This window comes from Felis catus, chromosome A2, assembly GCF_018350175.1.
Source record: "Felis catus isolate Fca126 chromosome A2, F.catus_Fca126_mat1.0, whole genome shotgun sequence".
Classification (NCBI taxonomy): Eukaryota; Metazoa; Chordata; class Mammalia; order Carnivora; family Felidae; genus Felis; species Felis catus.
The window spans coordinates 72,360,773-72,373,877 of NC_058369.1; the positions used below are offsets into that span (position 1 = coordinate 72,360,773).

At 45.0% G+C, this 13,105-nt stretch overlaps 1 protein-coding gene across 6 annotated transcripts in view; it reads left to right on the forward strand.

The window, feature by feature from the left end:
• Positions 1-13,105, forward strand: part of GLI3 (GLI family zinc finger 3) — a 280,783-nt gene that overhangs the window by 200,051 nt on the left and 67,627 nt on the right. For all 6 annotated transcript variants that reach the window (XM_045052197.1, XM_045052198.1, XM_011280298.4 and 3 more), the window contains 3 exons: positions 6,647-6,860; positions 7,646-7,759; positions 9,659-9,799. In XM_045052197.1, coding sequence (XP_044908132.1) covers positions 6,647-6,860; positions 7,646-7,759; positions 9,659-9,799 — 469 coding nt within the window. The remainder of the gene's footprint in view (positions 1-6,646; positions 6,861-7,645; positions 7,760-9,658; positions 9,800-13,105) is intronic.

Here is a 13,105-nt window from a genome sequence, read left to right on the forward strand (position 1 = left end):
GTAATACATCATAAAAGTATCACGCGCATTTCTGTTAAGGGCGTTTCAGAAATTCATGTCTGAGCAAAATGCAACCACCAGAACAATTGAAAAACACATTTATAAAAGTTAGCACTGATTTTATACTGAAAACAAGACATTTCCAAAGAATCCAGAGGCACCACATGTGCTTTACCCTTCACGCTGGCTGGAGATGGTGAGGGTTCCAGAAATGAACCTGGGATCTGATTGGCCTCCCTGCTGAAGCAAATTTAAGTGAGATGTGTGGAGCGCTGCTCAGTGCCCCACGGTTTCCTCCTCCTTTCCCCGTCTAGGTTGTACGTTAACACACAGGGACCATAGCCAATTCAGTGCAAGTGGACGTCCCTTGGCGGCTCTCAGGAAAATCGCCATCTTACGTCTGGATGGAAGTCATTAAATGATAAAACGGAAACTTTTACCTTTAAGTGTGCAGTGGCTGGGTGATCCAGCCTCTAGCTATCTTTCTTAAAATTTATTTATTTATTTGAGAGAGAGAGAGAGAGAGAGAGAGAGAGAGAGAGAGAGCACTTGTATGCCCGCACGAGCAGCGGAGGGGCAGAGAGGGAGGGAGGGAGAGAATCCCAAGCAGGCTGTGCACTGCCAGCACAGAGCCCCAACACGGGGCTCAAGCCCACAAACTGTGAGATCATGACCTGAGCCAAAACCAGTAGTTGGACACTGAACTGAGCCACTCAGGCGCCCCTGGCCCCTTGCCGTTGTTCTTATGATTCCTCGGTTTATTTTCCTGGTTTTTATTTAGTGACAGACAGAGCTCTTTCAATATTGTAATCCGCTCTGTTTACCCTCCCAACATATAGGACTGCAGTAGGCCAAATTACGCGGCTGTGTTGTTCCAAGATTTCACTGCCAGGCACCCCACCCACCCTCTTACCCCTACCGTGTGTAGAATTCCTGCACTGTTTCTAAAACACACGGGCTTATCTTACAGCCATTTAAATTGGGTTTCATCCATCTGACTTGAATAGTAATGACTGTGAAATACATTTACGTATAGTAAGGTTGAATATATGTTTAAGGAATGATTGTCTGCAATACCAACTCTAGCGTCCCCACTTACGTTATCATTCTAGGAGTTAAATATAAATTTGATTCACAGATTGATCACAAGGTTTCTGTACAAATGTTGACTCACATTACTTCCTTGGTGTGAAAAAAACAATGTTGTGAAAGAAAACTGATTATGAATTTCAAAGTTCTCTGTATTGATTGTAATAATATGTAACTTTTCCAATTTTAAAAATGATTTTATGCTTTGGGACTACAAATAAGATCTATAGAAGTACTTAGTTAAAACGTAACCGAGTTGAAGAATGACCTAGTGTGTGCGTTTTAGGACATTTCATTTAACATCTTTTCTTCCTACTTAACACTCCAAATTTTAGCCAGACTGGGGATACTTGCTGAGATTCCCAGACAGGAGACTTCCGGAGGAGTGAGGTGAGACTATGTATTTACTGCAAATTAAGAAATGCCCAGTTTGCAAAATTTAACCACGCTTCGCAAAAGAAGATTGACAAAACTTTACCTCTATTTTTGGTAGAGAATAAATACATCAAAACTCTCTCAAAGATTCAGACTTTGGGAGTTTTCATTTTAAACCTTTGGAAAATAGAAGAGCTTTTTCCCACTCAGTTGACAGTTTGTTGATCATTGTTAGCTTAGCTCAGAGCTGAACATAATGGGGGAACTGACCATGAGTAGTTTTTGTTTTTTGTATTGTTTTTTTAAAATGTTTATTTATTCGTTTTGAGAGAGAGAGAGAGAGGGAGAGAGAGAGAGAGAGCAAGTGAGTGCTCATGCACATGGGGGACAGGCAGAGAGAGAGAAGGGGAGAGAGAATCCCAAGCAGGCTCCGTGCTGTCAGTGCAGAGCCCAACTTGGGGCTAGATCTCATGATCTCACAAACTGAAATCATGACCTGAACTGAAATCAAGGGTCGGATGCTTAACCAACTGAGCCACCCATGCGCCCAAGTGACCGTGCGTGTGTAATTTTATTTACATGTGCTCAGAGTTCTATCCCCGAGTCACCAAACATAGAGGAATGCCCCTTTAAGGTATTGTATAAAACAAAAAATTTAATAACTGTGTATCTGTCCTAATGGATAGAAATTATATTTGATGGAAGAGAATACCACCTATATTATAGTCAACGACCTAAAATCGCTCTTTTACTCTTTTTCTGCTCTTGAGAAAAGGGAAGGTCAAATTAGTATTGAAATTAATTTATTCTGACTTTATAACTGTTGTCCTAAGAGAGTGTTGCTCAAAGTGTTTTGCCAGGATCACTAGTTTCTAGAAGATCCTCTGCTGTATCTGGGCTGGGATGCTTGGAATACACATCCCGTAGTCACAGCACCACAGGATCCCGGGCTTGTGGAACCCATATTCCTCAGACTTCTGTGACTTTAGCACTTCTTTTTCTTCTCCTCCATAAGACTTATTTTGGGATCGTTGTCTCGGCAGGCCTGTGACCTTGTTAGCACGTTGCTTGGGAAGATGGGGGCCATCTGATGCTTCTCTCCTAGTCTCATTGACTAAATATAGATAATTAGAGGTCACATTGTTATGAATGTTTGTGTGTTTTAAGTTACCCCACCTTTCATGTAGTCATTGGGAAAAGAAGTGAAAGCTCTAAAAAGTTTTCTTTAATTATATTTAATATAGCTAAATATTGAGTGATGAGGATCCAGAAGTCCGATTGTAAAATTAATCTTTCTTCAAGTGATCCACAGGAAAGAATAGGGTGCACAGAAATGTAAAAGACTTTGAAGTAATAAAGTTCAGGTAGACCAAGTTTTAAATAGACTGTGTCTTCCTTTAGAGGACACAGAAGAGATTTATAAAAATTCCCAACAATAGCAATACTTTATATCTCTAGGAAATTATGAAATGAATACATGAACTATTTAGCAAGTTATTTTTTTTTTAGGGTTTCTAAAGGTAGGATTTATTTTTTGTTCTTTTTAATTCTGACCTCCGTGTTCAGCAAAGACTATCCTCAGCCACTGACGTCCTATAGAACAATCGGAACCTAGACACTAATTTAGTTTCTACTGTGTTTTACAGACACGTTGTCAAATTGTAGCTTTCAGAGGAAAACACGCTTTCCTTTGAATGGACTGCTCTGACTGTGATCGGCCCCCAAAGATTCCACGTCTTAATCCCAGGAACACATGAGCACGTTACCTTATACGGTAGAAGGAATTTTGTAGCTGTGGTTAAGGATGTTGGGACGAGGAGATGAGTTTGGATTATTCAGGTGGCCCTGATGTAATGAAAAGCATCCTTCCAAGAGGAAGGGCAGGGGTGTGTCAGAGTTCGAGTTGGAGAAGAGGGTCGGAGTGATATGGGGCCATGAGCAGAGGATGCGGGCAGCTTCTAAAGTGCCTGTGGACTCCAGAAGAACACACGCTGGTTTCGTGAGCCACCAAGATAGTGTGTGTGACTTAAGTGATAGTAACCAAGCCACTGAGTTGGCAGTAATTCGCTGCGGCGGCAATTGGGAACTGAGGAAGAGATTTGGTGACTCGCTGACTCACCGTTGAGTGCCCGCTGTGTGCTGGGCAGTGTTCCAGGCACCAAAGGGTCAGCTCTTTGGGACCCTTCAGTCTAGAGGGAGGGAGGGTGTGACTTCGGAGTACGCCGGTATGACTGGGGAACAGAGATGTCCAACAGGAGAGAGTGATTGGACCAATCATGCCGAGGGGCTCATTGAGACAGACCGTGAGTCTCAGAAGGCCTTGCTGTCTGAGCAGGTGACATGTAAAAGCTGAGACCCAGCCATACTGAGCTCAGGAAGGACACCGCAGTGCCGGTGTGCGGGCACTCTCCTGCTGATCCCTGACCCCCCTCCCGTGGGAATTCCTCAGCGGTTCTCCCCGTACATCCTTTCCGTTGTTGCCGACATCCCTGTGCAGTGCCCAAACATCACCCCTCTTCTGCCACTTCCTCACCAACTCTGTCTCCCTCTCCACACTCTCCGGAGAGCGAGCAGAGCCTTGGCTCCAGATCCTGGCTGATGCTGTGACAGAGCCAAGAACCACGTCTGTCATCGAGTTCTGCAAAGGCTCTGCGATCTGGAGGAGCAGCCAGCTCCCCGCAGCGCCTCGAGGAGCCAGCGGCGGCCCCGGCTCTGCAGGCTGGGACAAGGCCACCGCGGGTGCCCGCCACCGCCTGTCCTTTGCGTGTGGAGGAGAGAGCGCTCCCGTGGCTGGCTCCTTAGGAATAAGCAGTGAGGTTGAACACGCTCATCCGTTGTGCCTGTTCTCGTGGTATCCCTAGGAGTTGACATGGATTTTGGAGGTTTATTCCTGTCACCTGCAAAAAACCAGGCCCACAAGGGAACGGGACGTTGGTTCCCCAAATGTGTCAAAAGCTGTCCCCGCCCTTCCTTCTGTCCGCTGAGGTCAAACTGATTGTACCTTGAGGACAGGGCCCGCCCCGCAGCAGGAGGCTGGGCCTTGCTTTCCTGCTCTCCCACGTCTTCTTAAAAGGAAAAATAGACCCATCCTGCATGGCTATGAACATCTGTACGTTGCTCATATATACAACTGAGGGTGTTTCCTGCCCTATGAAATGGTTTCTCTAATGGCCTCGATTCCTAATCAGGTCCTGACTTTTTTGAGCCCCCAGATGTCGTGCCTCTGAGAATTAAAAGTGTAACTGACCGTCCGTGCTCCCTCCCACACCTGCCTGATCGTGTGGGCTCAGGAAACTCTGGCAAGATGTCTGGAGGCTCCTGCAAAGTCTGTGTCTCACTGTAAATACGTGTGTAGTGGGCTCTTTTGGTTTTTGCTTTTTTAATGAGCAGAATAAGGTAGTTATACTCCGTAATACCCATTCACCAAAAGGAGAAGGGTGGGGGTGTTAAATCATTGTGTTTTTTGATGAATGGCTTGTACACTGAAAAATAAATTGGACAAACGGGCATAGAGCTCAGTGAACATGAAATCAGCTATTAGAAGAAAGCTTGTGGACAAATTCTGAGGCAGATATGCATCTTTTGATTAATGCCCTATCAATCATCCACACGGCTACCTTAGCTGAGTCTTGCCGTAATCATTCATGGTTGCTTTCGGAAACACACGCAGAAACTGTAGCACCGCAGAAACGGAATATTATTACTGATTTCTCCCTAACTTACTGTGAACAATGACTGTTTTCACCATGTTTCTGCTTTCCTTTATTAAAGAACTACAATACAGAATGAAAGGAGAGTTCCTCCAAGCCTGGCGAAATTCTCATAGGGTATTCTTAATGATATTCAGTCTTAAATGGGCAAGCTATTGTAATGCAAGGTTCTCTGTAGGAATAATAGTAATGTAATCCCATTGAAGCCGCCTTTCATGGATTGTAGTCAAATAGGCAAAATGTGGAGTCACATTAATGAACAGAGTATATCTTCGGAATTATTACTTAAAGTTGTTGAAATGGTTTGCATTTTGTTATTGTAATTATTATATTCTCAGTTAATGCGCTTAACAGCAATAGTAATTAACCCACCAGATTGGAAATTTGCATGAATTCTACCTTTGACATTACAAGAAACCCTGATTCTTTCTGGGTATTATGCAGCAGGATGGGGGAAATACATATATATGTTTTTTTTCACCGATTATTTTTAAGAAAGAAATGTTCATGAATGCAATTAGAGTTTTTCATGCATTTTTTTTAAAAACCATTGGAAAATTCCTCAAGAACACTTCATTCTTTTAAGAGGACTTGATTCCTAAACTGTACTGGCACAAAGAATGGTTTGGCACTGTCTACTTGTCGAGAAATCTTTAGGTAATAGTGTGGCTTCCTCGGAATTTACTGTAGTGGCTTGGGCGACACTGTGGCATAATGAAGCGGTGACAGGCATTAGCATGTATAATGGGCTTTCATAGACATTTAATGCCATTTAGCTAGGAGAGGGGGCTGTGCTCTCCCATTGGAATATTCCTCCACCGAAGCCCATTGATCACCGATTTCAGCCAGGAGAGGTTAATCCATCAGCTTCTGTAACCAGACGGCACTGATGGAAATTCTTTAGGTGGCATTCTGGATGAACCAAGCTTTCCATCTTTACAAACAAATGAGTGATATGACAAGCATGGTGTTCAAAACACATTTAACCAATTGATTTTCCTTCCTCTTGTAATAAGATCTGGAGACATATGAAAGCACGCAGCGTGAGCCGAGATTAAAGGAATTGCCCCATGCGCAGGAACATACAGCACTGAGAGCCAATAAAAGTACTATAAAGCATGTCGTCACCCATTCTCATTTTTATATGAAGTTTGTTATTGCAATAAATAGCCGTTATTGAGCAGACGCCTTTTGTTTCCGTTTTGCTGAAGCTTCTTTCAGGTGTGTGTGTGTGTGTGTGTGTGCACGCACGCGCCTGTATGGGTGCATGCACGCGCGTGTCCTGCCTCAGTACCCGTGTTTCTCTTGGAAGCTTCCAAGGTGTTCATCAATAACTGTTTTTACCTCCTAATTTAAACAGACAGACCTCATGTAATTTGGGATGTAACAGTAGGCATAAAGATGCACGCATAGCGCGCTTGCGGTAACCTCAGCGTTCTGCGTAAATGATGGTCTTTATTTCCCCCGCGCAGCCCTGCCTTGAGCTTCACCTACCCTTCTGCACCCGTGTCTCTCCATATGCATCAGCAAATCTTAAGCCGACAACAGAGCTTAGGCTCGGCCTTTGGACACAGCCCTCCACTCATCCACCCTGCCCCAACTTTTCCAACGCAGAGGCCTATTCCTGGGATCCCTACAGTTCTGAACCCCGTCCAGGTCAGCTCTGGCCCTTCCGAGTCCTCACAGGTAAGAGAGACAGCTCGATGAGCTGATCCGTCTTGCAATCCTAGAGGAGAGCCACGTCACCTTGTGAGCTCCGAACATGGTCATGGCTTCCTTACTGTAACCTGTCTTCCTAACCCAGGGCCGCAGGCTTCAGGTTTGATGAATGCGCCCTGTATGTGTTCCTCACCAAACAGTAGCTTCTTCTACCAGAGTCATCTCATCTTTGGTGGAAAAGCAGGCTGCCTGATGAGGCTTCCCTCTGACCTGGTTTTGTCTCTAACCCTGCCCAGTAGACTACATTGCATGAAGGGTTTGCTCTCATTCGGTTACTGTCCCCTGGCGCCTAGAATCATGGGATACTTCACGGGCAGCATAGAACCATGCTGTGCCCTCTGTTCTGTGTCCTCTTACCGCCTCACTAATACTGCCCCGAGAAGAATCTGCATCCTTGAATTAGAGAACTTTGCAGATGGTTTCTTTTGGTTCCCTACCCAACTCACCACTTTGTTCTTCTAAACACGCTGTGGGAGCTTATTAAAGCCCAGGCCCCCCTGCTGTATTCTCTTAGCTTTAAAAGCCACAGGGAGTTTTTAGTCCTGAGTGTAAACAAGGAGCTGCCTCGTGGATGTATTTTCTCGCTTCAAACACACTTTCTGAGCTCTGCGATTGTGGGATGGGAGCATTATCAGTGTTATTGTTCTAATGCCAAATAAGTCTGCTTGTCTAGAGTTGCATGTTTTAGCGATGGTCCCGCTCATTGATGAAAACCTAATTTTTGTCTCTGTCCCTGCAAATGCGACCGGCAGAACAAGCCCACGAGTGAGTCTGCGGTGAGTAGCACCGGTGACCTGATGCACAACAAACGGTCCAAGATCAAACCCGACGAAGACCTGCCCAGCCCAGGGCCACGGGGTCAGCAGGTGAGGCACCGAAGCTCCCCTGGCCAGCTCATTGCTCCCCTTGGGCTGGCGTCTCTCACAGCATTTCCTCATTCACTGTGGCCTTGGCCTTGACCTTGGCCGTACCCATGCATTTGACAAAAGGCCAGTTGTGGAGTGACTCGGTTTGTTTTTCTCGCTCAGAAGCAAACACAAAGAAAATGCAAGAAGCTGTGTGGGCTATAACCTGAAGTGTGTGGTATCAGTGGTTGGATTAATTTGTTACTGACCGCTGATAGCTTTGGTCCTTAGCCCTGGTCTGAGGCCTGAAATAATGAACTCCTGGCCCTAAGCCTGAGCTGGGCAGAGCTAGTGATATTCCCTACACCCATCATGTTCTTCTTTGTTCTTATTTTGCCTTCTCCACTTGCCAGGAGAGCTTGGAGAACAGGAGGGCATGGATCAAGGCACAGCTAACCTACCTGAAGGCCGATAAGATTCTGGTCCTTTCTCCAAAGTCCTGAAACGACAAGTTTAGAAATCTAATCTGGTCTCTGCTTTTAGGCATTTAGATCCTCTGAGCTTCAGTTGTAAAATATGTTTATTGTGCCTAGAGGCATAATAATACCATCTCCTAGGGTCCCTGTGCCCAACACAGGAAGGAGGTCAGTGAATTTTAATTCCTGGAAATAGGGGCTGGACAGGAGTCTGGACGTCCACAGAATCTGGATTCTACATCCAAGGCTGCTTCAGCCCCAAGCTCAGACCACCTCCACCCAAATTTCCTTTTGCATGAGCATTTTGAGGATGGAATAAATGGGTGTAGTACGTTCTGAGATCCACCTTTCCTCTGGAATTCTGCTGGCCAACAACCTTGGCGGTTATACCGAAGTGCCTGTTTACGGTTTTTGTCACCCTGTCCCAGATTAGATCCCAAGTCTATGCACCTAATACTCTCCCAGCATTCTGGAAATTGTTTGTATTTTCATTGCCGCGAAGTTGCCTTGAAGAGGAGAAAAGACCATGCCGCCAACCTTTAGATGCTGTGGTTCTTGGGCAGCGAGCCACATCTTTGGAGATCAGAAGTTGAACCAGGAAGACACGATCCCTATAAAACCCACAAAGTGCCAGTCACAGCCTCCAATGGCAGGGAAAGCAGAATCAGAATTACTAGCATTCCAGAATTACTTTGATTCCAAAGTAGGAGAATAAACGAGTTCATACACTGGAAAGAATCTGACCAAAAGAGACCAGTCTTTTGAGTAAAGACAACAAGAACTAGTTTAATTGCTTCTCTTAGGGGATTACATTTTAATTTCTTTTTCCTCTTGTATTCAGGGGCAAGGTTTGGCCTCCACTTCTTATCATCATCATAGCTTAGACTGCTGTTGTTCTTTTTTTTTTAAATGTTTATTTTTGAGAAAGAGAGCATGAGCAGGGAAGGGACAGAGAGAGAGAAACACACACACACACACACACACACACACACACACACACACACACACACAGAATCCAAAGCAGGCTCCAGGCTCTGAGCTGTCCACACAGAGCCTGACGACGGGGCTCAAACCCATGAGCCATGAGATCATGACCTGAGCCAAAGTTGGACACTTAACCAACTGAGCCACCCAGGCGCCCCTGGACTATTGTTTTTAATCCCAAATTAATAATCTCTGAAGATACATTCCACAAATCAGAAAACATGCACACAGATGACTCCATATGTTTGACATCTTCGAGTCACAAAATCCAGCTAATAGACCCGGGCTGTATTTTATTTTCACTGAAAAATTGCGTCAGGAGGCAGACCAACCGAAATCACGTGGTTGGGTTTTGGTTTTTTTTTTTTTTTTTTGGTCGTTTTTTTTTTTTTTTTCCCTTTCTCTTGCCTTCTTTCCATTGTGTCTGAATCCTTTCCCTCTCTCCTCCCTGCCCCCCCAGGAACAGCCAGAAGGGACAACCCTAGTGAAGGAGGAAGGGGACAAAGACGAAAGCAAACAGGAGCCTGAAGTCATCTATGAAACAAACTGCCACTGGGAAGGTTGCACGCGGGAGTTCGACACCCAGGAGCAGCTTGTGCACGTAAGTGGGGGGCCGCGGGGACTGGGCTTTACAGCTCTGCGACCTTGTCGGTGGGGTCAGCGTCCCTGACCCTGCGCCGAGTCAAGTTTCTTAGCTAGCAGCGTTGCAAACTGGAGAGGGCTTTATGACTTTTCTGAGAATAAAGAAAACTCTGAGCCACGGTGCTTGACCTGTTCAGTCAGCTAAAGCTTAGTGTAAAATTCAATAAAGTCTTCAATAGAGAGTGTAATGACTCTGATCCTGTAAGCCAGAAAACACTATTTTGAGTTAGCGTCTTTGATGGTTATTGAGTAATAGTAAGCTGGACATGAATTATTATTAACCTTTTAACCAAGTTTGATTCTCCTCTCTAAGACCCGGCAACAGCAGAAAAAATTTTAGAGGTGGGGGATTCCTTTTTTCCGTTCTGCCGCCTTCTTCCAAACTCTCACCATCTGAGGAGCCTCCCACTATTTTATGAGGCAATTAGTACTCTGTGTGAGATAGGTAGATGCTTGGAGAAGTCATTAGCACCATTTCTTGACTTCCGGCCAAGCCTTGCAGGGCGGAGAGTCTCATGGAAAGAGTGATGTGTATTTTAAAATGTGTCCTGTGGCGTGTGCTTTTGAGACCAGCAACATGGTCACATTGAGATCCACGCTCTGTCTTATTCTTCCAGGTTCAGGAGTCTTTGCTGCCCACCACCCCCCCCCCCCCGCCCGAGTATTGTTTCCGATAATGCAGTGCCCTCCCCACTCCCACATACCTGAGTGGGCATATTTCCTTTACCAGTGCTTCATCTTATTTGGGACTTTTCTTTCACACCAGAGGAACCTCCCTAGCAGATGGGACCAGGAGCAACTGAGACGGAAGGGCCTTCCGATGATAGAGGATAAAAAGCCGTAGGCTCACACACACTCCTGTGCAGAAGCACAGGGGTCCCATCCAGGCATTAAGGATGGTCTTTTCATCAGCTTCATCAGAGTGTGGCCTTTTCATCAGCTTTTAATGTGACAGAAGATCTGACAGAACAGCTTTCGTGGGGACTCTTTGTCCACCCAGCACACGTGCACACATCACACACACTACCCCCAGTCTCTTTTCTTTTATAGTAACTTTTAATTGTAGATGATCCATACTTCTTGAGAGCCCTTCTCCATTTAAGCACTAAAATTATACATCCCCTGACACAGCCCACGTTTTTCATGGGCCTCGTGAGCTCCCCCAGTGTGTCTTCCGCAACTTGGCTCATCCTCTGTAATATATTCTGCATGCTGCCATCACATTATAGTCTTAGGTTTGCCAGGTTTTGAGATGCGTTATGTACAGGATGTTTTGGGAAGTTAACATGATGACATCAGCAGGGTTTCCCCCCTCAAACGTTTCTTTTGTAATCATGTCCCCTTATAATTGTGCAGGAAGAATTAGAGATTTCTCAGCGCGTCAAGAACCTAGAAAGTCAAATGTTTTTAATTAAGGTGTATTTCCAGATTTTTCCATGAACCTAATTCGACTCTCTCTCTTTAATTTGATGCAAGTGTTATTTCTAAGCCAAGCCTTACTTAATGGCCCTTTTTGCTTGCTGACTTTTAATGGGAACCACAGACATTGCAATACTAAAGGGGGAAAAAAAAGTTTGGAATTTTTCTTTCCGGGTAGGCAAATTTTCCCGAAGAGGAAGGATGTCAGGAATACCCTTTGTGATACAACGAGTGGACAGACATCCACGAGGGGGAAATTGTTTGCATGCAAACCGCCATCACGAACGAGATGCTGTCTGGGCTGCTTGCTTTTGACAACGTCCCCATCTCCTGGTGCCTTCTCTGCGGATAGGTCACTGTAGTTTCCAAGGGGGGCTGTAATTATGGTTCAGCTGTTATCAAATGCGGGGATGGAATGGGAGCTTCCTCTGAGCCTACATTTAAAAGGAATTGTGCTCCTCATGAGGCACCAGGTTGGAGGTCGCATTTTGGGGGAATTTTGGTAATAACTCCACCTTTTTGCTGTCTGTTTCATGTGAAAGCTTTTACAAGACTGTGACTCTTAAAATTTTTTTTTTTAACGTTTTTATTTATTTTTGGGACAGAGAGAGACAGAGCATGAACGGGGTAGGGGCAGAGAGAGAGGGAGACACAGAATCGGAAACAGGCTCCAGGCTCCGAGCCATCAGCCCAGAGCCCGATGCGGGGCTTGAACTCACGGACCGCGAGATCGTGACCTGGCTGAAGTCGGACGCTTAACCGACTGCGCCACCCAGGCGCCCCAAGACTGTGACTCTTGTAGGTGTTTGTACTTAATCTCAGGGGCGAAAGGTTTTGGGTAGTGATGATGTTTTCATAGAGAGATCTGAGTAGTTTGAAGGAATGTCTGCTTAAACTGTCGCCTCGAATGACCACTGTGTTTGTTGTATCGTAAAAATTATAAACAAATCCACGTACAGTGGAAATTTTTTATTCCAAATCAGGTAGGAGTTACTCATGTCAGGATTAGGGGAAAATCCAATATATTACTTCTGAGGTTAATTTTAGTCTGAGATAAATTATGCAAATTAAGTGGATTCAAGTTATGACTTGCGGTGACATAAACAAAAATACCAGCTTATATCACGTATTTTCCACCTTTTTACTTGTTATCTGAAGTGTGGAAAGTCCAAATTCGTGCGTTTAAGTTGATTTCACTTTGCAGGATGCACGAGCACCTTCCCACTCACGGCTGTCTCGTTAGCACCAGCAATGGCCTGCTGTAGCATGGACACTTTATTTTTTTGTTGATTGAAGGAAAAGCTACTTCATGTCCACCTCATTATTTTGGTGGCAGGTGGAAAAAAGGCCAGTTGCGAAACCCACTTTCTTAAAGACGGAGGGCAGTATTAACTGTTTCCATTCCCACAGCTTTCCTCAGAGAGAGGACATTTTGGGAATTAGTTGCATTTTCATGCTATGTACAACCAAGAGGCAAGGTGTTAAACCATTCGATGCTCTGCCTTATTTATAGCCATGACCCATTCTTTTTCCCCCTCTTACAGTTAATAGAAAGATTCATGATTCTTCATGGCTGTCTATCTAGTGTCTGACAGTCCCGACTGCCTGCTAAAGCAAGTCACTATCTATAATTGATATCCTTCCGTGGAATAGGGTGCTGGCTGCGATTGAAGGGCTTTGCTGAAAGCTCTTAAATCCTGACAAGTTCTCCCCTTGTTCTGGTTCAGTCGCTGAGCTGCACGGTTGGAATTCCAGAGTCATTTGAACTTGGTGCAAAAGGGAGACATGTGTTTCCCATTAGCAAATCACAAAGTTGAAGAGGAGAATTAGGGACCCGGCTGGCTTT